Below are 25,643 nucleotides of genomic sequence, written 5' to 3'. Positions count from 1 at the left end.
GTTTGCTGATCTGGTTTTCAAAGGAAAGAATTGGGAGATATTGTCATAGCCTAGGTGTTGTTTTCATCACATTTGCCAAACAGGAGAAATTCAACCTTTGCCAAACAGCGTTCAAAATATTCAATTATTGCTTCACATGTTGCCAGTGACAATAGAGACATACTTTAGAATGCTGGCATTAATTATAGGCAATTAAGAATTTTATTGCATTGACGTTTGGCTGAAAAATTAATTTGAAGAATGTTTGCCTTTGCTCGGATGGGGGTGGGGGGCTCTTTTTCCATCTTAATCTGGATAAAATAGCTTGATATTGTTTACACCTCCCATTTATAATGGGTTAATTGGGGTTAAAACTCTAGGTCAATTTATACCTAAAGGCCATATTTCGATTCTCATTAAACTAAAACTTGGTCAAAGTCTTGGTCTTGATAAAGAAAAGGTCAATTTCAATCATTGGTCATATTGGTTAAAAATATAGGTTACTAGGTCAAATTTTCTCTGAACTAAGGTCACTTTCCTTTGCTGATGAAATGTGGTCGGAATGTTCAAAATAGGTCAAGGTTGAATATGTGTCCTGTCCTGTCACAAGGTCAAATAAAAGATTGAAATTGAACTCTTGGCCAACCATATTTTTTTTTTGGTCATAATGTGTTTTGATGAAATCTAGGTCAACTATTTGTTAGATCTAATCATCTATAGCACTCACGTTGCCACATTTTATTCTTTCAGTTGATCAAACTAGACTCCTCATTTTTATCACCTCGCACAGAAGACACATTTTATACAGAGCTGAGCATACCGTAATGTTCTAGTATATTCTTTCCGATTTAAAATGGCTGACATAGTCCATCTTGTAACAACTAAGAAAAAGAAGGGTCATGGAGCAAACACCAACCATCTGTTCTTGCTTTATTTCCAGTCAAAATGGGGGATAACTTGCTGAATTATTATAGCCAGAATGAAGGCCGAGCTTAAGTTTTTTGCGAGATGTTGGCTTCACCAAAGTCGTCACAATTCCGAGACCTTCTGATAAAAAAACAACAACAGGCGAGCTTAATATGTGATGTAAAGAAAGACACCAATCATTTAATTAGTAGTTTTATTTTCAACATTTTGATGACACAATACATTCAAAATTGATGAATTGAAAAATAAGTTTAAAGCATGTGTAGAAAACAAAAGAGGAATGTAAATCATTCTGCGCTAGAAATAATGGTGATATATTGACATTGTAGAGATTTCTGTGCTTGTATTTACGATTCAGATATATGTAAAACAATGTAATATAGAAAAAGAAAAAATACTGGGAATTTCCGGTTAAATAGTTTAAGGTAGGTATTGCTTAGAGCAACCACTGGAACCGGTAAACTTGTATAATCTAAAGGCATGCAACTAGAACCATTATACAAATTGGTTGAAAAGTTCTGCCTTTCATACATACAGTACGTGTTCATGATCATAGCAATGTTTTTGTGTTCTTAAATTATATTCAAGTAATGATTGTGTTGAGAAATATATGATACAATTCCTTAGTTTTACGACAGACGTTTTATTTTTGCTTTGCAGCATAACATAACAAGGCCCAAGGTTTGTATAGTTTTATATCCGGGAGTTATATCATGGATATCTAATGGTATCAACTGTTGAAAATGAACACATGCTTAAATAACATTTGGAACTCCTTGGCCATTTTCCATTGGAAACAACCTTAGATGTACATGGACAGTTTACAATGTCAGAAACCTTTACATTTACCTATGCTGCAATTAGATCGCATATCTATCAATTTAGCAGTTAACTTTATGACATTCCACTTGGGAATCTTAATTATTAATGCAATTATACAATTCACTGACAATCAATTTAAACTTAGTAGTACAAAATACATGTTAAAACACTACAATGAATTAATATAATTATTCAATTGTTTATGTCCTACTGATGTACCAGCATACATCCAAGGATGTTTTCAAAGGGAAATGGGCGAAAAGTTTGAAGGACTTTAATAATAAAATCTTTTTTTATTACATTGAAATAAATCACATGTATTGTTTTTTAACGAAATTCACAAGCATACAACACAGTAGTTGATCTATACACAACAAACATAAATACATAAATAATATTTTTTTATATTTTCTATACAAATATTCATTTCCCACTTGGTTTCAACATATTTAAGTTAAATGAATCACTCATGTTCCATCAAAACACACCAATACCAAATGCTACATCATTATAAGTATGATTGAACATTCAATAACACTGCAATTTTATTACAAATTCTGCTTACAGGAACAAATATACAAGTATTTAAATCTTTGATTAGCCTAACATCAATTCATACAGATAATAGCAAACTCGCTAACAATCCTGTTTCATACAAATGACCACAAATTTGCCAGAACCACATTGGAATTCGTAAAATCACAAAACATTATTTAGCCTTTATTTAGAACAATCAGATTACCAGTCACACTAAACATAAAAGAAAGAGCAGAAATGTGAAATGGTTCAGCTGAAAAAAGCGATACTCAAAATAATTGCCTGCAAAGTTAACACTTATCACAGTGGTGTTTCTGTGTACGTGCATCTGTCGGACTATTTCGACTACAATTACAGGATTTTCTTGTCATTGTCATCATAAACAATTGTTGACCAAGATGAATGTTTACATCACAATGGCTCGATGTTTCAGACCTTATTTAAAGTTGACAACATTGAAAACAGTATCATTGTTAACGTTAAAAGGTGTAATATATGATTTTGGGAAAATATTAAAATTAAACAAGTACAACTGAAATGGGTTCTTAAATCTCGTTCGAAATACTGCAGATCACGTGTGTCCATTAAAATTCCAGAGAAAAGATTTAGAAATGTTGGCAAGCAACAAAGATGTTTACAATGTTGTTAATTTTAACAACGTTCTGAACAAACAGACCATTGATTCTGCATGATGCTGGTAACACCAAGGCATTGCCTTAACTATTTCTCCAGAAAACAGACAAGCGAATAGTTATTAGACCAAAGGTACCATAAGATAAATCAAATATGAACACATTTAGAATAGCGCTCTCCCTGCCTGTAGTCAGTTGTGATTATAAGGGCTACAAGTGTCAATTCATTACTTGTTTATTTTTGTTCAATCACAATTGTACTTATACCCAGTATGCAACAATTGGCAAGACAAAACTCTGAACACTTCAATGCTTTTAAATGATAAACCATTTCAAACTTGTTTACTCTGGAGTTTGAACAAGGATAAAAATGAACTCGACTAGATACGCAGGTTGCACCAAATCCAAGGGACAAAATAAATGTGCGGCAATTATAAACAGGTAAGGCAAATCAATAAAAAATCTGACACATACATTTTAATTACCCCAAATATTGGTATTTTTATAAGCTGTACATAAATAATATCCCAATGCCAAAACAATTTGTAGAAAAATGAAAAACAAAGAAAGTACATTTGATTTAATTTTATCAACTAGATTCATTAACATGCGTTTGTTGAACCATGATTATATAGAGATTAATTGTTTGTTTCAATGTAAGATCGCAGTATATTTCACCGAGTGGGCATCAAATGTCTCAATTTACCGATGGCCACATGTTGAAATATATTGCAATCTTCCACAAAAACGTTTTTTTCTTATTTCATGCTTACTTCTCAAATAATTATATAATTGATATTTAATTGGATCGCGCAATATTTTAATAGCCAAATATGATGTCAGTGATTTTTATTACAAGGACTTTGTGTGATAACATTTTAAAAAGAGAAACAGGCTTGAACGAGTTAAACAGTGTTATAACATTCCGATTGACCACAGTTTCAAACGATGAGTTTATTAGGGTATTAGCCGCAGTTGTTTTTTTAATAAACGACCAAAAAACATGAAATAAAATGGTTTTTAAATGAAGTTCAAATGACATGATTTTTATGAACAAAAAACATCACCAATATCAGAATAGTCAAATATATCTAGCATCAGTAACAACATGTTATAACATAACTAGTGATTTGCACTTTTGTGTACGTAATTAACAAACTAGCTGTCAATAGTTAACAAATTATACAAATTATTTCTTTGATTTAGGCTTCTTTCCCTTCACAATCTTGGGTTTATTCTTTATGGATCCTGCCTTTTTCTTGCCACTCTGAAATAGACAAAGAGCAATTGAAACAAACGAAATACCTCAAATCATTGATTTCAATCCTTAATTGATAAAAATATATGTGTAATAGAAGATAAATACATACCAATCAATGTTTGAAATTTATTACATGGCATGTGTAATTCCAATATAATATATCATCAAAAATGAATTGAAAATTATTAATCAATGCTGATTTTGCTGTTCTTACCTTCTTTTTATTACTTTTTCGGGATTTCTTCACAGGTTTTACCGGTTCTTTGTTTAGCTGCCTATTTTCCAAGTCTAGAACTCTGTAAATTCTGACCAGCCAGTGCTCGGACGTGTACGCCTCCTCAAGGTGTGTCAGGTCGAAGTTTTTATTGCCGATTTCTACGCCACGAGTCCTGTCATAGCCAGCGGGTGACCGGAAATCCAACTAAATTAGAAAAAATATATGTAAATGGAACATTGTGATAATACCTGTTTTTATAGATTGAAGGTCAAAACTGATGGAGCCGTCATTAATTTTCTTCCACAAATGCCTTCATCTAAAAGAAATATCAACTTATCTTATAGTTTCAATATACTTAAACACTTTGCCACTTGGAAAGTAACTGAATATATGCTATAAAACTGACCTACCTGGAGTTCTCCGAATCTGTAGTACGAGAGTTTGTACATGAGGCAATTAAGAAGTGTCTTGGATCCTGATGAATCGACACGGAACTCTCCCTGTGGCGTGAAGTAGTCCGACTCCTAAAACATTGGTAAACTATGGATTGGTAATGTATCATAATGATTGTAAATGTTATGTGACTCCATACTTCACAGTAACATTAATCTACATTCATATGTAGTCAGTGATATAAGTTATCAATCAAGATATGTAAAATGTGATACAGCTTGGACAAGGTTCAGTCCCGACAGAAGCGCATACACGGAAACACCACTGTGATAGCAATGTCTCGCTCACCACAAGCTGGCTTGATAAAAACTGGAATAACTTTATTTCAGGGTGTTTGCTGATATGACCAAGTAGTGAATGGCATACTCAATGCATTGAACCACATTTCAGAATTCAGAACATGTTTTAATATAATCAACGCTAAAAGGAAACAATGGTATTGTACAGCTCGATATATACCCTGATGTCTTTCGGATGTTCCCCCTCGGCAATCCTAACCATCCACAAAAACTTGTTGATATCGTCCCCAGAGTACCCAATCACACCGCCAAATATCACAAGTACATAGTTGACGTCCAGGGCTCGCATTATCTCATAGGCTGCACTCTCATTGGACGACATAGCCTTACCAACCTGAAAGAATGCAAGTTGCCACAGTTAGAATATAAATTCACTCACTTGTATGTTACCGAACATCATGTCATAGTCATCACTGTCTGTGGTTCTGCTTTGTAAAATGTACAAGAAACAGAAAAAAATCTAAATTATCTAAAAATATAAGAGCGCCGTGGAGAGAATATTATCATTATTTGTTTATATATTCAAATAAGGGACGCAACTAACCAATTATTCAAGCCAGAGTTATGGGCCTTGATATACATGTGCCTGTTGTCTCTATCAAAATGTTGTCTTTATGTAAACCAAGTTAAATTAAAATATCTTGGAACATTTTTTGAGCGATGGCCATGGTTAAAAAATAAACGCAACAAATATGCCGATGACAATGGCCTCACACTTTAAAGGCAGACAAGTTAAAATGTATTTGTATCAAAACTCTTGATGCAAAAAAAGATGCAGTACACATACATTCTGCTTCATTAATTTCTTTTGCCGAATATCAAAAATGATGTTCTTAAAATGAAAACTGAATGCTTACAAGTGCAATATGACTATTATTCCAAGTATTGTTGTCCACGAGGGTTGTTTTATTTCCCATCCCCGCTATCTGGTACCCATAATCCCACCAGGACATGACTCGGGCCTTGTCGTCAGTGTTCTGTCGTAGCCAGTAGTAAGCCTCACGGAAATCATCCAGGATGCTACGACTCCTGTGAAAAGTAAACATTGTTAATGCTGGTATTAGTTAATACTTGATTGTCAAGATTGCTATTGCTGTTATTAGGCTATACTTGATTGTGAAGATTGCTAATGCTGGTATTAGTTTATACTTCATTGCGAAGACAGTTTTAAACTTAACAGAATAATTTCCTGGGTAGAAACATTCACATCAGTATTGGTGACCTGGCAAAAATATCCCTGGTGGGGAAAAAAACCCACAACCTCATGGGTGAGAGGCAGACCCCAATACCACTAGATCACCCTGTTGGGGATGGAACCCAGAACCTCTTGGGTGAGATGGGAACATCTATACTGCTATATCACTTTAACACTCTCAGCCTGGCAGGTTTTGAACCAACAACCTCTTGTGTGAGAGGTGATCACCTTTAGCACTAGACCACTCTCAATATTTATTGGAAGTAAAATGTGAACATCTCTTCTCTCCTTTACAGTTAAACCTATTTTGTATATGTCTTTCTAGCACACCGGATAGGCATTTCCGGTAAATTCAGCCGTGCTGGAAAACTCCATCTGGCATCCCCCCATGCCAGATGAGTCACGCGCTGTGACGTAATACTTTCAATTTCTTTTATTAAACACTTAATGTAACCATAGTTATGAGATTTCAATAGATGAGTTCCATTAACATTAACTTTACAAAAATATTCCTTAACAAGAGCTGTCACAGTATGTGACGAATGCCCCCGAATGTGACATTGACCTACGAACAAGGTCAGTACATGAAAAGTTGATCTTGCCTTTACGTGTCAAATACATATGGCAAGTTATTTTAAATTGCCTCTGAACATAAAAAATACCACCCATACTTGACAACCTACGCTGTTATGTCCTTATATTCAGAATTCCCTTGTGAATAAACACTTAGTGTATCTTTCACCTTAGAGGTAGGGACATGGGTCTTGCAAACGACACGTCGTCTTGGTATGTGGAACACATGTAGCAAGTGATTTTAAAATCTGTCCATAAAAGGGAAAGTAACAGCCCTGACACGACAACCTTAACTCTATGTCCTTATATGCAGCACTCCATTGTGAATAAACACTAAGTGTGACCTTGACCTTTGAGGTAGGGACACGGGTCTTGCACGCGACACCTCGTCTTGGTATGTGGAACACATGTGGCAAGTTATTTTAAAATCTGTCCATACAAGGGGAAGTTACAGCCCGGACACGACAACCTATACTCTATGTCCTTATATGCAGCACTCCATTGTGAATAAACACTAAGTGTGACCTTGACCTTTGAGGTAGGGACACGGGTCTTGCACGCGACACCTCGTCTTGGTATGTGGAACACATGTGGCAAGTTATTTTAAAATCTGTCCATACAAGGGGAAGTTACAGCCCGGACACGACAACCTATACTCTATGTCCTTATATGCAGCACTCCATTGTGAATAAACACTATGTGTGACCTTGACCTTTGAGGTAGGGACACGGGTCTTGCAGGCGACACGTCGCCTTGGTATGTGGAACACATGTGGCAAGTTATTTTAAAATCTGTCCATACAAGGGAAAGTTACAGCCCGGACACGACAACCTATACTCTATGTCCCTATATGCAGCACTCCATTGTAAATAAACACTAAGGGTGACCTTGACCTTTGAGGTAGGGACACGGGTCTTGCACGCGACACGTCGTCTTGGTATGTGAAACACATGTGGCAAGTTATTTTAAAATCTGTCCATACAAGGGGAAGTTACAGCCCGGACACGACAACCTATACTCTATGTCCTTATATGCAGCACTCCATTGTGAATAAACACTATGTGTGACCTTGACCTTTGAGGCAGGGACACGGGTCTTGCACGCGACACGTCGTCTTGGTATGTGGAACACATGTGGCAAGTTATTTTAAAATCTGTCCATACAAGAGAAAGTTACAGCCCGGACACGACAACCTATACTCTATGTCCTTATATGCAGCACTCCATTGTGAATAAACACTATGTGTGACCTTGACCTTTGAGGCAGGGACACGGGTCTTGCACGCGACACGTCGTCTTGGTATGTGGAACACATGTGGCAAGTTATTTTAAAATCTGTCCGTACAAGAGAAAGTTACAGCCCGGACACGACAACCTATACTCTATGTCCTTATATGCAGCACTCCATTGTAAATAAACACTAAGGGTGACCTTGACCTTTGAGGTAGGGACACGGGTCTTGCAGGCGACACGTCGTCTTGGTATGTGGAACACATGTGGCAATTTATTGTAAAATCTGTCCATACAAGAGAAAGTTACAGCCCGGACACGACAACCTATACTCTATATCCTTATATGCAGCACTCCATTGTGAATAAACACTAAGTGTGATCTTGACCTTTGAGGTAGGGACACGGGTCTTGCAGGCGACACGTCGTCTTGGTATGTGGAACACATTTGGCAAGTTATTTTAAAATCTGTCCATACAAGGGAAAGTTACAGCCCGGACACGACAACCTATACTCTATGTCCTTATATGCAGCACTCCATTGTGAATAAACACTAAGTGTGACCTTGACCTTTGAGGTAGGGACACGGGTCTTGCAGGCGACACGTCGTCTTGGTATGTGGAACACATGTGGCAAGTTATTTTAAAATCTGTCCATACAAGGGGAAGTAACAGCCCGGACACGACAACCTATACTCTATGTCCTTATATGCAGCACTCCATTGTAAATAAACACTAAGTGTGACCTTGACCTTTGAGGTAGGGACACGGGTCTTGCACGCGACACCTCGTCTTGGTATGTGGAATACATGTGGCAAGTTATTTTAAAATCTGTCCATACAAGAGAAAGTTACAGCCCGGACACGACAACCTATACTCTATGTCCTTATATGAAGCACTCCATTGTGAATAAACACTAAGTGTGACCTTGACCTTTGAGGTAGGGACACGAGTCTTGCCCGCCACACGTCGTCTTGGTATGTGGAACACATGTGGCAAGTTATTTTAAAATCTGTCCATACAAGAGAAAAGTTATAGAGCCGGACGGACGGACGGACGGACGGTGCGATTTTAATATGCCCATCTTCGGGGGCATAAAAACAAAACAAAATAACCCTTAAAAGAAGTGATAGCGAAGGAACTTATTGACGTATGCAATGAATACAAATTACTGCGCGTCATGACGTCATTAAACATCATCGCACGCGCTTTTTGGTGAAATGTACAAAACGCGCTTTCTTATGTATTTCCTTCACATAAAAATGTAATTGAAGGTATGCTAGAAAAAATATCTATCATGTGTGTCCGTTCCGGATAGAAAAATCCGACCCGAGGGCACCTGCGTTGCCAGGTAACGAGGCTTGCCGAGTTACCGGCTACGCAGCTTGTCCGAGGGTCGGATTTTTCTATCCGAAACTGGAACACATGACAGATATTATTAAACTGGTACACACGCACTATCACCTATTACTTACCCGTCATGGTTGTAAGAGGCCAATACAATACTGGGGCTGGAGTAAGCACTAGAAGTGACCCATGTACAGTGAACGGCAAACAACATCAGTAACATGAGCAGGGCAATAACGATGATTGATTTGATGTTGATTCCCAGGGCGTCTTGTTCCTTGGGTTTGTCTTCTTTGCGATCTTTCTTTGTCTTTCCCACCTGTACATAGATAGTGGTCAAGACTTTAGACTTTTAGTTTAAATTTTATTTATTTTACAACAAATGTAAAGGAAAGGAAGTTATATTAACTCTCTTTGGCACAATGTTGCGCAAGAGTGTGGTCCTGTGTTGTGAAAAAACCTGGAGAAAACCCACCTCCCTAACTCACATGCGCCCAGGCTGGGAATCGAGTCCAGATCACCTTGGTGAAAAGCAAGTATTCTAACTACTGTGCTGACCCAACAAGACTTTTAAGACATTGTTTTCAATGGTATGACTCTCAATAAAGTACTTGCAGAAAGTATATATGCATGAACTCTTAAAATGAAAACTTTATCATTATTTGAATGCCAATTTTCCATAACATTAATCAACATACACGAATATGGTGCAACAAAATATTCAAAATGAAATCAACACTAAAATCCTGTCCAAGTGAAAGCAAACAGCCAGGGCAAGTTTCAATCAAAGATTTTAGCTGTTAGTTCAAACATCTTAAATCAGTACAAAAGTCGCAGTTGGCAATATGTTTACTGATTTTGTTTTCAACTTAAAAAAAGTTATTTACATTGCAATTGTTAAAAATAAACACAAATATAACAAAAATATGGCAATAAGATCATTTCACTTTACCACTAAAATTGTTCTTGTAACCTGGCCCAAATTTGACGAGTTCTTAAACGTAACAAGCTATATATAATAAGCAATTTATCTTGGTTTAATGAAAATTAGTTCATCATGAAGATCATTTCCTTTTCAAGTCCAAAAAGACTAAAAAATGTAAACATAACACAAATTATACTTAAACAAAAATAGTGAGCTTAGCTTGATCCTGTAAAAAGGGATGTTTCAAGAAATTTGGGCCTGCATGAATAGAATATATATCATATTAAAAAGAAAGAGTTATATATGTTCTGTTCTTAAATCTCTTCAAATTAACAGACAATCAGACATAGTAACTCACATATACTCCACTCAAAGCATTTTTCTGCGGAGGTATAGTTCACAAATTGCTGTTTAAAGTCGACAATATTCCAATTACCTTGTCGTAATATTTGCTGTCAGGTTTGTTTTCCTGTGTTTCCTGTGGTGTTTTCTTTTCTGTTTTCGGGGTGTCGTCTTTCAGATAGATCTCAAACATACGGGAGAACGCAATTGCCGCGGCAACACACACGATCGGTGTCAAGGTCAACATCAGTCGTACCATCACACCAGCGAAGTAGCTGGCAAATACTGCATACAGAACCACTGGAAACAGAATAGTGCATACCATTGAAACATCTGACATACACAATGTGTTGTACTAAGACTTTATAAGCAATTCTTATTCTTACCTACCAAGTATACTAAAATAGGAATTTGAACACAAGCATGAACCAACTGAAAACCTACTAAATAAATTCCCATTTATACTCTCTTTTTTTTACCCAAATTTTGGGGAAAAATAAAAGAATAATTTTTATTATTTTTGGCTTCAGATAGATAACACTGTGCCATTGAACTAGATTTCTAGCACATCGGATAGGCATTTCCGGAGAATTCGTGCTGGAAAACTCCATCTGGCATCCCCCCATGCTAGATGAGTCACGTGCTGTGACGTAATACTTTTCATTTCTTTTATTTTACATTTAATGTAACCATAATTATGAGATTTCAATAGATGAGTTCCATAACTATTAACTTTACAAAAACACACCTACAAAACAAAACAAAATAACCCTTAAAAGACGTGATACTGAAGGAACTTCTTGATGTATGCAGTGAATAAATATTAATGTGCGTCATGATAGCTAACATCATCGCACATGCTTTTTGGTGAAATTTACAAAACTGCGCTTTTCTATGCATTTTTCACATAAGAACTAAATTCAAGGTATGCTAGAAAAAATATCTATCATGTGTTTTCGTTCCGGATCGAAAAATCGGACCCTCGGGCACGCTGCGTAGCCGGTAACTCGGCAAGCCTCGTTACCTGGCAACGCAGGTGCCCTCGGGTCGGATTTTTGATCCGGAACGAAAACACATGACAGATAATATAAATAATAGATGCAATGCAGCTGAACAGTTGGCCAATGTCAATCAAATGATGATAACAGGATTTTAAGCACAGCATAATTGTATTGATGACTACTTTATAAGACAACACTTCTAAAATTTAAACAGAAAGAGTATATTCTAAGCATTAGGAACAAATTATCAATAATAAGATCCTTCCTTACAAAACACTCTCTCATCGTTAACGTCCTTGACACAGTACCACACACCGACCGGGAAGGCACACACAAGGATGTGAAGATCGAAGAAGAAGGAGACCCACGTGGTGGGCTGGTGCTCTGATACGGACGCGATAATCGGGATGTGGATCTTGGCGTAGCCTGTGTCCCACAGGGAGTAGAAGCGGCCACTCCATGGGTGAATAAAGCCTGGGAACAGAATGGAAATTATGATAATGATGGCAGTTGAACAAAATTCATGTTTGAAAATATATCTCTAAAAGAGCTGCGATGGAAACCGCTACAGACAATATGCCCCTTTGTCTTATGAATGAATGCATTCATGAATCATGTTTTATGTGCCCTAAAAATTAAACCTGAGTCACCTAACTCACCTTAAAGTCAATCATGGGCCATTAAACTTTAACCAGACATTGACGCCGATGCAAACGCCTGGGCGAGTAGTATTAGCCCTCCTTTGAATAATTGAGTTAAAAATTGCATTTCTACACTAAAAATTATTGTAAAAATCATCAGATTACATGAACCATGTCACAGCCTACTTCCAACAAAATAATACAGAAAAAACAGCCAGTCTAAAAAAACACTGAAAAAAATGTAAAACATCTATGTTCATTTAAAGGCAATTTACTTATTTATAGTTTCAATCAATGATTTGAACTAACAAATAGCATGGTGGTTTAAAATAAGTGATAAACTGTCCAATTGACAGGTGTGTCATTTTGCCATCAACCCACCTGCCCAGGTAAGACCAACAACAGCAAGAAAGATGATGCCAGCAGCTGCACCAACAGCAGCAAGGAAAAACATCTTAAACTCCGCCTTTGTCATGAAAGACTGCAGGTACTTGAGGATGGCGTAGGCATTGAGGAGGGCAAACACACCTGGAAATACATGGAACATTATACACATGGAAACATGTGGCAAAAAGAAATGAGAAAACAAACCAAGAGAAGTCTCTAGATAGAAATCATCTTGTTTCCGTGAATAACGAGGATACTGATGATACATTATCTAGAATTTTTAGAGTGCCTGCGCTGATGTTTATTTTAGGAATAGTGGCAGTATCAAGCACAACTTACCTGCTGAGGCCATGTGTTCGCTGGTAGAGATAGGGTTGAAGCCTACGAATGGAACTTGCATGGACAATATCAAGCCGATTATGAAGAATGAATTATATGCTGAAATAAACAAATAAAAACAATCAAAATATAAGCATAATAGCATTAGGCAAATAATACTTTCAGTCAGTCTGGTAAATTTCACAGCCTAAATTGTGTAATGTGTACTATGTACGGCCCTCTGTACAAAAGCATATTAATAATAAAGACCTAAATTTCAAGATCTAAATTTAAACCTCAAGGTATGCCTTTTGAAATTTAAAAGCATTAAAACTATGGCCATTACTTGACCTGTTTGTGCATTATATATGATATACCGTGATATATAAATATCTGGCCCAAGACCAGTTATATTTCTTCAGATTTCCACAAAACCATTACATTAGCAACACTCGCCATAAACAAACAAGCAAAATACCAAATGACTTACCTACATAAATACGACGAGAATATCGCCCCATAATTATTAAAACTAATACATGAAGTGGGATTAAATTGATGATGAAAACATAGCCGCCCCAGGCCGACACCTGAAATGAAAAAAAGACAAAGTATATTGTACCATCCCCTTTCTTATAAATAGACATTTATACAGTTAAATGAAATACTCCTACCCCACTAACTTGAAATGAAAAAAACAGTGGAAATGAACATTAAAAAGGTCTGCTTTTCCAGATGTCTTTTTCTCTTAAATGTGTATCAGGAAAATATTACGGAAAAATTTGGTGTACATGCTAAACAGACTCGTTTCAATTTTATTTGCTTACCCTTTGTCAAACCAATGATATTAATGACTATGTTTGATTCGAAATTTCACATATCTGAGTCTCAATTTTAAACTCAACACATAAGTGACCACCATTTATTTCCTTTCGATTCACGAAACATGTTGGACTCAGTTGAATATTTACTCGAGTGTTTTGCGAAAATGGAGCTTAGGGAAAGTCCAATTGTCATGGCAGTTATATAAATGTCAGGATACATGTTACTTCAGTTCCATTACGGTAATTGTGAAAAAGACCTTGTAGCTACTTACCATATAAAAATATGATAAAGCTGTGAACACTGCCCAGAATAATGAACCTGTTTTAACAGATTTTATCTGAAAGTAGAAAATCCATATAATTATACATGTAGCTATGTTCAGTATATATACAAAAGTTTTAACAAATATTGCAAGATATATTCTAAAGAACAAAAGTACATGGCAGGGTTAATGTTATGTAAACTACAATTCTTAAAGCTTACATCCTGCATATAATGCACTAATGAAACATTGCGTTATTTCAAAATGTCCTCCAGGTCAATGAATTTGAGTATAAAACAAGAGCCCCCTTGAGCCAATGCCAGCGATCTACTGTTGGTCTTGAATTATGGCTCAGTTTTCGCACCAAGGCTATCACAATAAGTTTATTTCCGAAAACCAAACAGGCTTTAAAGCTGCACACTCACAGATTAACCGTTTTTACAACTTTTTTATTTTTTGTCTTGGAATGAGCAAACTTTTGCGAAAATATCTGCAAACCAGTGATATAAGTCTGCTGACATTTGATAAGACCACAGATTTTCATATTTCCATTCCAAAATTAATGTTTTATGGCTAAAACCGTTACTAACGGTTAAAGAACAAGAGGCACATCAGTGCCTGTGCTCCACTGGCCAAAAGGTTCAAGCAAAGACCACCTAACGAACATTTTCGTCAAGTTTCATAGAAATACAATCATCAATTTTTGAGGAGAAGTTATTTAAAAAAAAAAATTACTTTAATAGCTCTGGCTGCCATGTTGTGCAGTTGACCGAAATGATTTGGGCAATTTGAGTAAAGGAGCACCAAACAAACATTTCTGTCAAGTTTTATCGAAAAAAGGTCATCGGTTTCGACGACAAGTCGTATAAAGTTTTTTTTATTTTTTAGCTCTGGCAGCCATGGTGTGCAGTGGACTGGAACCATTTAACAAATTTTGGTTAATGACCATCCAAGGAACATTTCTGTCGAAGTTTCATCAAAATCTGATCATCGGTTTCTGAGAAGATGTTCTTTAAAGGTTTTTCTATTTTTTTGCCCTGGCAGCCATGTTGTGCAGCGGACCGGAACCATTTGAGCAATTTTGGTTAAGGACCACCCAAGGAACAATTCTGTCAAGTTTCATCAAAATCTGCCTATCCGTTTCAGAGGAGATGTCGTTTAAAGATTTTGCTATTTTTAGCTGTGGCGGCCATATTGTGCAATGGACCAGAACCATTTGAGCAATTTTAATAAAGGACCACCCAAGGAACATTACTGTCAAGTTTCATCAAAATCTGCCGAACCGTTTCAGAGGAGATGTCGTTTAAAGATTTTGCTATTTTTAGCTCTGGCGGCCATATTGTGCAATGGACCGGTACCATTTGAGCAATTTTGGTAAAGGACCATCCAAGGAACATTTCTTTTAAGTTTCATCAAAATCTGATCATCGGTTTCTGAGAAGATGTTCTTTAAAGGTTTTTCTATTTTTTTGCCCTGGCAGCCATGTTGTGCAGCGGACCGGAACCATTTGAGCAATTTTGGTTAAGGACCACCCAAGGAACAATTCTGTCAAGTTTCATCAAAATCTGCCTATCCGTTTCAGAGGAGATGTCGTTTAAAGATTTTGCTATTTTTAGCTGTGGCGGCCATATTGTGCAATGGACCAGAACCATTTGAGCAATTTTAATAAAGGACCACCCAAGGAACATTACTGTCAAGTTTCATCAAAATCTGCCGAACCGTTTCAGAGGAGATGTCGTTTAAAGATTTTGCTATTTTTAGCTCTGGCGGCCATATTGTGCAATGGACCGGAACCATTTGAGCAATTTTGGTAAAGGACCACCAAAGGAACATTCCTGTGAAGTTTTGTCAAAATCCGCTTATCAGTTTCAGAGGAGATGTTGTTTAAAGTAAAAGTTTACGCACGCACGCACGCACTCACGACGGACAATCTGTGACGACATAAGCTCCATGGCCTTCGGCCAGTGGAGCTAAAAATGCATAAAACATCAATTTTTGAACTTAAAAATAAAAATCTGCGATCTTATTTTTTGTCAGCCGTCTTATATGACTGCTGTACATGTATTTTTGCATAAATTGGCTCGTTTCAAGACAAAAAAGTAAAAAGTTGTCAAAACATTCAATCTGTGAGAGTGCAGCTTTAAACCGTTACATGCAATAACAAAAACTAATTACAGAAAGATCGACTTACCCAAAGGTAATAGGTAAACATGAGTGCGAAGATAGCAATGCCTTCATTGTCGTAGCTGCCTGCGACCGACCGGGAGATGTAACCAGGAACTGTAAGAAACATACATCACACAAATAAAATTGAGTTATGTCCCTTTATGTAGCAATTATGGCTTATTTTGGTTAAGTGCAAAGGAAGTTTGATTCATGCTAGAATGTCAGAAATACTTCCTTAATCAACATCTTCCTTAATCAACATCTTACATTTGGATCCTTTTTTCAAAATAAATTCTGGCCAATATAACAGCTTTAAGACTTTATCCTACATTTCAATTTTGCTCTCAGTTTACTGAAATGTAAAGCTTTCACTCATTCATTCCATAATTAAAGTGACACTCTTATTCAAAATCAATACATATTACACATGTATAACAATCATCAATTTTGACTGATAAACCTTTAACTATTTACTAAATAATGCATTTATGAAAAAAATTAATCACTGATAACAAGATTGTAACCGTGTATTTAATATCAGAAAGCGCAAAAATATTAAATGATTGGTGAATGCTAAAGAGTAACTGTGGTTTACTATAGCCTCATAAAGTAAAAATACCGTGTTTTGTGCTCATTTATTTCAAATTAAACTTGTTATCCTTTTATGAACTATTGTTTTCAACATATGTTCATCCTTTTTGGAATATGAAAACAATGTTTATTAATTATGGTTAATCTTATTTGGGAGTAAAAGTGCATCTTTAAATTGCCGCTATATTCCCTAATAATGAATTTAAGATGAGAGACAATAAGGCATTAGGCAGCATTTTAAGAGACATAATTAGAAGCATATGACTCCGTAAGACTATACTATTATATTACAAGTTGGAAAATATAGTAGTAAGTAAGAAACTATATATCTTTTTTTAATATGTGGGTTCTTTCAATTTACTTCTACTTGAGCAACTTCTTAACAGCCTCAGTCAGGATATGATGTAATGGTTTACCAATTGCTATGAAGCAGGCGGCGAACAGCCCAGCGCCGGCCGACCATATCTCTTTGGTGAACAGGTACACGGACACAGCTGTCATGCCACTGGAAAAGGAAAGCAGGTTGACATGGTTTACATAAATGTTGGGATAACTTTGCAACATGTTTTTTAAGGGTATTGCCACTGTTTAATTTACATAAAAACTTTACAATCATGTTTGCCCTTTGCTGATAACAGGACAGGAATATGATAACCTAATACACTTCTCCAGTTTCCTTGATGGCAGAAATAGATTTCTGTTCAAATCACATGCCACTTGAACAATCAGGATTACAAATTCTATAAAGAAAGTTCATAAACGTTGTTGATTTTAGCACACATCATAAAAACAATTGTTTTGAAGGTCAATATAATATTACAGAAAATCAAGTACTATGCTGCCTTATAAAAGTAAGGCTTTGACAGGCGTAGAAAATCTTTTTCTCTGACTGTCTCTTTTTATAGATTAAACAAGCATTTTCAGTGAAAAGATATCCACCAACGATGGCTTGTTTGTGCTTGATGGCTTGTTTGTGCTTGAAGGTTAAAAAAAATCTCAGAAAGAATAGGATAAGCACATTGGTTAATCCTTTCCGAGCCAAATTATAAAATATCGACCGGGACTACTTTATGATAAATAATTTTTTAACGAAATAAATCAGAGGGATTATTAAATAAAACTGTCTTTTCCGAAACTGCTTACTCGGAAACATCAATCATTGCAAAATAGTACTCAATAGTTGAGATAAAAATGTAGCCGTAGAAATTCACCGAAGAAGTTCATTGCAGGATGTTGGTTCATATAACATTCAAGTTTCATTAAATTCTAGCAGCTAGTTACTGAGAAACGGCTGCAAACAATGATTTTTTAATAAATCAAGGGCAATAACTCTAAGGAAAATTGACCAATCCAAAAGAAAAATAGACAGGCATCATCACAGTATGTTGGTTCTTATTTATTCCAAGTGTCATGAAATTCTACCAGCTAGTTGCATAGAAAAGGCTGCAAACATGGATCTTTTAATAAATCAAGGGCAAATAACTCATATAGAAATTACAAAATCAAAAATATAAATAAACAGGCATCATCGCAGTATGTTGGTTCATATTTATTTCAAGTTTCAAGAATTTCTACCAACAAGTTACTGAGAAATGGCTGTAAATGAGAGTTTTTCAAAAAATCAAGGGCAATAACTCCAAGTTCAATTGACCAATCTAAAAAAAAAAATGAACAGGCATCATCCCAGTATAATAATTCATATTTATTTTAAGTTTCATGAAATTCTGCCAGCTAGTGACTGAGAAATGGCTGTGAATGTGCATTTTTCAAAAAATCAAGGGCAATAACTCCAAGGCCAATGACCAATCAAATTTTTTTTGGACGGGCATCATTCCAGTATAGTGGTTCATATTTATTTTAAGTTTCATGAAATTATACCGGCTAGTTACTGAGAAAACGCAGGTGACGGACCGACGGACGGAAGGACGGACGGACAACGCCATTTCAATATCCCCCTCCCTATTTCATAGGCGGGGGATAATAATGGACTGCAAATATACAAGAGAATTACTTTAAAAGTGACACTCTTAACAAACATAAATTTTGAGTGATACACCTTTTACTACTTACTAAATAATTCATTTATGGAAAATATTAATAGCTTATAACAAATTGCAACTGTGTGTTTAATAGCTGCAAACGCAAAAATATCAAATGATTGGCGATTGCTAAAAGATTAACTGTGATCAACTAAAGTCTCATAAGGTAGAAATAGCATGTTTTCTGTACCTTTCTTTCAAATTAAACTCAGCATCCTTCATGGGAACCATTGCTTTCGACATTTAATCATCCATTTTGGTATATCAAAACAATTGTATTAATTGTGGTATATCCTATTTGGGAGTAAGAGTGCATCTTTAAAGATTGTGCTTTAAATCATCATAGTCTTGATCTGACATCTTAGACTCACCTGAAGACTGGTGCCAGGAAGACACAGATGTCTCTGATGTGTACGGGTATGTTCAGTGCATGTAACATCCAGTGGATGGAGCCTGATGTCACCATTAACCCGGGGTACACCTGCAAGAAATATGCATGTAGATGATGAAACTGAGGTATATCTGCAAGAATGTCAGACAGGGATCAGACAAGGATCACACAGGAATCAGACGGGGGTTGGACAGGGATCCGACAGGGGTTGGACCTTGATCAGAGAGGGATCAGACAGGGGTCCCATATTGATCAGAAAAGGGTCGGACAGGGATCTGACAGGGGTTAAACAAAAACTGAATCAAAAATTAGGTTCTCTGTTGAATCTAAGCAAGTGAAAGACTCTGTTAAAATTGTTATCAATAAAGCAACAAAATGAATTAATTATATAATCTGGAGTCCCTCGACATAATTACCTTTAAGAGCACAGTACCCAGGGCTGAGGGGCTTATGCTTAGTATACTTCCCGGGGTTTCTATGGACTTTAATGGCAATATTTACCTGTTTTTAAAGGAATTTACATGACATGTGGTGTGAAAGGACTCTGAAATTATGCAGGTTAGTTTTTGTAGTGTCTAAATAAAAAACTTTGGAAAAACTGCCCCATTCGGAATAAACATTCCTAGGGGAAGACACTCTTGCTACATAATATAATAATAATAATAACAAGCATTTTCAGTGAAAAGATATCCCCCGCCAACGATGGCTTGTTTGTGCTTGATGGCTTGTTTGTGCTTGAAGGATAAAAAAAATCTCAGAAAGAATAAGATAAGCAGATTGGTTTTACTGAGAAACGGCTGCAAACAATGATTTTTTAATAAATCATGGGCAATAACTCTAAGGAAAATTGACCAATCCAAAAGAAAAATAGACAGGCATCATCACAGTATGTTGGTTCTTATTTATTCCAAGTGTCATGAAATTCTACCAGCTAGTTGCATAGAAATGGCTGCAAACATGGATCTTTTTAATAAATCAAGGGCAAATAACTCTTATAGAAATTACAAAATCAAAAATATAAATAAACAGGCATCATCGCAGTATGTTGGTTCATATTTATTTCAAGTTTCAAGAATTTCTACCAACTAGTTACTGAGAAATGGCTGTAAATGAGAGTTTTTCAAAAAATCAAGGGCAATAACTCCAAGTACAATTGACCAATCTAAAAAAATAATAAACATGCATCATCCCAGTATAGTAATTCATATTTATTTTAAGTTTCATGAAATTCTGCCAGCTAGTGACTGAGAAATGGCTGTGAATGTGCATTTTTAAAAAAATCAAGGGCAATAACTCCAAGGACAATTGACTAATCAAATTTTTTTTTGGACGGGCATCATTCAAGTATAGTGATTCATATTTATTTTAAGTTTCATGAAATTATACCGGCTAGTTACTGAGAAAAGGCAGGTGACGGACGGACGGACGGACGGACGGAAGGAAGGACGGACGGAAGGAAAGACGGACGGACAATGCCATTTCATTATCCCCCTCCCTATTTCATAGGCGGGGGATAATAATAAACAATGCATCTTAATTGCAAAAGATGCAAGTTCACTGACTCTATTTTGTACATAACAATTATTAAGATAATTTCATCTTTAAATAGACAGCCTATGAAATGTAGACAATCATAATTAAAATCATCATTAATAATTAAAACAGCCTAGAAGTGCAAGTGCTCCATAAGTAAATGACATGTATGATCATTTTTTAACAGCCTCACTTTTTCAAATCATGGGCAAATGGTGGTTTCTAATTTATCATAATTAATAATTGATCTATTGAAGTTTATTATCTGGAGGGTTTTATTGTACCAATTACGGTCAGTATGGCAAGTTGCCTCTAGGCTTGCATGATTTTTAACCTGATCTGTGTCAATCATATTTTACCGATGTGCACAGCACATACTGACATACAACAGGAAGTCCATTTACTGTAATGTGAAGCTGGACAATTATGACTATTTTTATTCACACTGCTTAGAGATATATAATGCCTAAGGGGAGATAAGTATCTGTCTTAACTGAACTTCTACAGGGTTCGAATTTAACTTTGAGGAGCACTCGCAAAATTTTGCGAGTGCTTTTTGAGGCAACTCGCAAAATGAAAAATCAACTTGCAATTTTATTATTTTCTTTATTCCCTTATAATATTGTCTAATTAAAGTAGATATTTACAACAAAGACATATTATGAATATTAAAAGGATCCATCTCGAGTGACTCAACTACTATAAATTGTAGATGGCTTATTCTTTTCTTTTTGAGGGGGTGGGGAGGGGGGGTACAGATGACTCATGGGATGCTGGCCGCTTTTTGATAACAAAGCTGTCCAATAATTTGACATTGTTCACTTTGAGGGGGGTATATTTACCCTCGCCATCGGGTAATTCCCATTCGGCGAGAACGCTACAGATTTCATTAACTGATTAAGTTTGTAAGTATTAAAAACAATAACAGTATAAATTTAGAATAAATAAAAGCAACATTAAATGTAGCATGGATGCTTTGGACTATAAAATATATCGGAAGTTTATTCACTTTGACAGTTGAGCGGATATATTCAAAGGTTGATGGGGTTTTACGAGAGTTCGCGAAAGCGCTAAATTTAGCCAATGATTGAGCTTGGTGATAACGTCATGTCAACTCATTTGTTTTCACTTTGTATTATGCACACCTCGGAGCATCCCCGGAAAGATTCGAGATAAAACTCGGCCTTTTCCGTATTCTATTTTTGAAAACTTACTAGAGCGTAACTCCATATTGTTGTCTCTTAACTGGTAGTGATGCCACTTATAGATTGTTTACACTCGACTTTGTAGCAAAGTTAATGTTTATTCTACTTTCCTTTTAACATTTTGTGGTCTAGAAAAAAACCACTCGCAAAATTTTGCGAGCTTGAATAAAAGTCACTCGCAATTTGCAAATGCCGCTCGCATTTTTCGAGTATGCGAGTCTAAATTCGAACCCTGCTTCTACTGAATTTAAGTGAATAACCATTGGATATTTAGCAATGGAAAATAACCTTATTCACTTTATCATTGTCCAGTTTCACACAATATGTGAAATGAATGCCACCTAATATCTCAATAACATAAATTATCATATGTAAGGCAGATTTAAAGATGTATAAAGTACATCAAATATACTTCAATAAAAATACTTCCCCCCAAAAATATTTGCCTGACATGCAGTGTCTTACTTTATTCTAGAAAATTGAAACCAGGGAGGAATATATCAATATTGAAAACCAAAACTGATCAAGATTCTTAACAGAGACCTTGTAACTTTAATCCAAGTATTAGAGTTGCCTCCCTTTTTAACAGGTGTTAATGTATACAAAGAAATATATTGACATCAACTTTAACAATTTTGAATTTAATCTTTATGTGGGATTTTCGCACACATTTTACAAAACTATTGTTAAATGGCTATCTTATGCTTTTTCCACTCACAATCTTGATACTCAATGATTGGGTTTTTTGTCTTATTCTTCAGGGGTGTCATTTTTTTTTTCATTTTTTTTAATTTCACTTCACAAATGAGACCTCTAAAATGCTTGTCAATTTTCCAAAGTCAATTAATGGGAATAGATGAATATAAATTAAAATATATATTATAGGACTTGCTATACATACATTTGAATAGTTTCATTGTGAAGGTTTGTTGCAAGCTTCAATTTTATATAGTTGATTTTGAAGTTAAGGCCAACAGTTAAGTTTTGCATGACAATACTAAACAACAAGGAAACAAAGGCTATGACTTCTTTTTTAATACCGTTTTTTTTTTTAAATGTCTAAATGTAACCTTACCGTTCCACCCACAATTCTCCCAAGTGGGTACCATGCCCGCTCATCAAACCAGTTGAGGAAGTTGTAGAAGCCATGGTTGACCATGTAGTGGGTAGCCCTGTAGTTGAACCTGCAATCATATATTCATAAATGATAAAGATAGGGCCTTTACATTGATAAAAAGTATAGCTGACATCAACATTTTTTTCATACACTTTTTATTTAAATAAAAAATAATTCAAAATAATTTGGTAAAAGTTAACTTAAATTGCTTTGACCCATTTAGAAGCTTCGGAAAAGGTTGCTAAAATGGTGTCATATGCAAAGGAAATTAAGTTCTTTTCAACAGTTCGCTTCACTAACAAAAATAAAACAAAAATTAAGAAAATGTCTTTGATTCTTAGTAGTAATCCATACTTCCATTTATTATGTCCTATATTATTCCTTGATCGACACTTGTTTAGAAGTTTCGAGAGCAAGTTCTTTTTAACATGTTTTCACAATTTCATTCACTGTTTATACAACTAATTGCAAAACTAGTTGCAAAAAACAGCATTGAATGTATGGCTAATAAGATTTCTAATTAGTTCAAGAAATTTTTTAATGTACCTTCCATTCTATCTATCTCTGTTTAATGTCAACTCCTCTTCTGAGTGTTACTGACAGTCTTACCCGACCAACCAATATTATAGTCATTGTGTAACCTGTGCAGGCTCAATTAGCGTATGTGCCATTTGAACCAGCATAGGTTACAAAATAACTGTATTGATTGATCAGTAGGGAACAAAGTGACCAGCACAAGTTTACCAAGCGGATGATATCAAATGTAAAAAATGACTGACAATAGGAGGATAAAAAATGATTAATATAGTAATGCGGCCATTTTGCTAAGTGTCTAAACGATTTTGCCAATTTGTCTTACCAACAGCACAAATATCTAAATCTAAGAAATGCAATACATTGCAATCCTAAATACTGGCCAACACTGCCAAAAAGTCTATCACATTTCATTAAGTTCCAATTCAAATTAAGAAATTGACGCATAACACCAAATATATTTTAAAGGGGCCAGTTTGTCAATTGTGTTATATTTTTTTCAAATTTTGGTTAATTACTGCACAAACAGCTCTTCAAAAACAGGAGTGCAGTATATCAACACTACTGTTTTTCTTATAGCTAACTGATAACCCTTCAAATGATGCATGCATACGACACGCTAATTCATTTGTTTTCTAAAGTGTCTTTCCCCACCCACTTATTTCAACATGATCATCGAACAAATTTCGCTTACCATGGATCGAACTCGTGGATAATGCTTTCAAAGCGGATGACAGCAAACAAGCGGGAGCTGAAACCAACAAGCCATGCTAGGGCCAATGTTGAAAACGATATCAAACTCTTCCAACCTCCAGGATTGAACATTGTTGTGCTGATATCTGTTTTCATACCGGTGTCGGCCATGTTTGCGGCACGGAACACGTTTCGGTCGATCGTCCAATCAAAATTCGCCACAGTCACTTCATTCGGGAGCATTCGCGTTATGTGGACAACAGTGCACAAAGATTGTCAATTTTTTTTTTATTTAAAGTCAGTGAAAAATGCAGAGCCGTGAAACTTTTGCAGTTATATTACCATTCGGAAAATATCTTCGTGCAACTACTTACCGTTAAAGACACTGTGATCCTAAAATCACGGAACGCTCGCTTTTAAACTGCACGTGAAAAGGGCGCAAGTTCAGATACAGAACACTAGAACAATTATCGACTGTATTTTGAAAAACCCTCTTTCACTTCCTGTAAAGTTGTCCCATTTGTTTGTCTATATTAAAAATTATTGGAAAAATATATAACGAATAATTACATCATAACTAAAAAGCCAAACTTTTCTTTTTCTTTTCTTCTAATACTCCCCTAACACTATTAATACATTTTAAGTATAGATCTATATGTATTGGTTCTGAGAAAGTTGGTGCCTATTCAAAGCTACACCAAATCCTCCAACCGGGAACTGCCGTGGTATGGAATTACACCTAAAACATTCTTTTGACACTAAATTTATGAAGGCAATTTAATTTCAGTAGTTTTTGCTTCTCTATTCTTTGGCTAGTAATATATGATTTTGATAATAAGCTTGGTGGCAGACATTAGAAAAAAATCCTGTGCACCACAAACATTGAAAATCGACCTGAAATATTCCTGTTGATGCAGTACAGATGTAGGTAAATAACAGTTTTAAAAGAAAAATCGTGTTGATGTTGTATGCCTAAAAATATAAAACCGAGTCGTTACTGTATCAGTTACGGATATAAACATGAAACTAAGTACACATGTTTCCAATGACGCAAGTCATACATGTAGGAATACGCATAACTCTAGCTTTAGTAATTGTCAAATTATTTCCCTTTAACACCATTGAAAAATGGACAAGTCTTAGCTTCAGAGTGTGTAGCTTTTGCATAATTATGCTCTATATCACGGTAGGTTGTTAAATCAAG

General features: G+C 35.7%; 1 protein-coding gene across 1 annotated transcript; it reads right to left on the bottom strand.

The window, feature by feature from the left end:
* Positions 1 to 1,082: 1,082 nt before the first annotated feature.
* On the bottom strand, positions 1,083 to 24,629 carry LOC128234604 (dolichyl-diphosphooligosaccharide--protein glycosyltransferase subunit STT3B-like). Its single transcript, XM_052948923.1, has 17 exons — positions 24,441 to 24,629; positions 23,171 to 23,279; positions 19,338 to 19,447; positions 17,344 to 17,432; positions 16,362 to 16,450; positions 14,180 to 14,245; positions 13,574 to 13,673; positions 13,105 to 13,203; positions 12,760 to 12,906; positions 12,008 to 12,211; positions 10,831 to 11,036; positions 9,598 to 9,788; positions 5,985 to 6,156; positions 5,288 to 5,461; positions 4,786 to 4,899; positions 4,373 to 4,579; positions 1,083 to 4,164 (listed from the first exon to the last, which is right to left on the bottom strand). The coding sequence occupies exons 1-17, from the start codon at positions 24,608 to 24,610 to the stop codon at positions 4,087 to 4,089; spliced, it is 2,325 nt and encodes a 774-aa protein (XP_052804883.1). The 5' UTR covers positions 24,611 to 24,629; the 3' UTR covers positions 1,083 to 4,086.
* Positions 24,630 to 25,643: the final 1,014 nt, after the last annotated feature.

The sequence above is a fragment of the Mya arenaria genome, chromosome 5, assembly GCF_026914265.1.
Source record: "Mya arenaria isolate MELC-2E11 chromosome 5, ASM2691426v1".
Lineage (NCBI taxonomy): Eukaryota > Metazoa > Mollusca > Bivalvia > Myida > Myidae > Mya > Mya arenaria.
This window is presented reverse-complemented; position numbering and strand designations above follow the sequence as displayed.

What these genes read in the sequence shown, in the direction of transcription:
- LOC128234604 (XM_052948923.1), bottom strand. Translation starts at nt 24,610, where the DNA reads ATGGCCGACACCGGTATGAAAACAGATATCAGCACAACAATGTTCAAT. An exon ending in TGTTTACCTATTACCTTTGG is followed by an intron (nt 14,246 to 16,361) that starts GTAAGTCGATCT and finishes TTCTACTTTCAG; the next exon opens with ATAAAATCTGTTAAAACAGG. An exon ending in CTTTATCATATTTTTATATG is followed by an intron (nt 13,674 to 14,179) that starts GTAAGTAGCTAC and finishes TTTTCATTTCAG; the next exon opens with GTGTCGGCCTGGGGCGGCTA.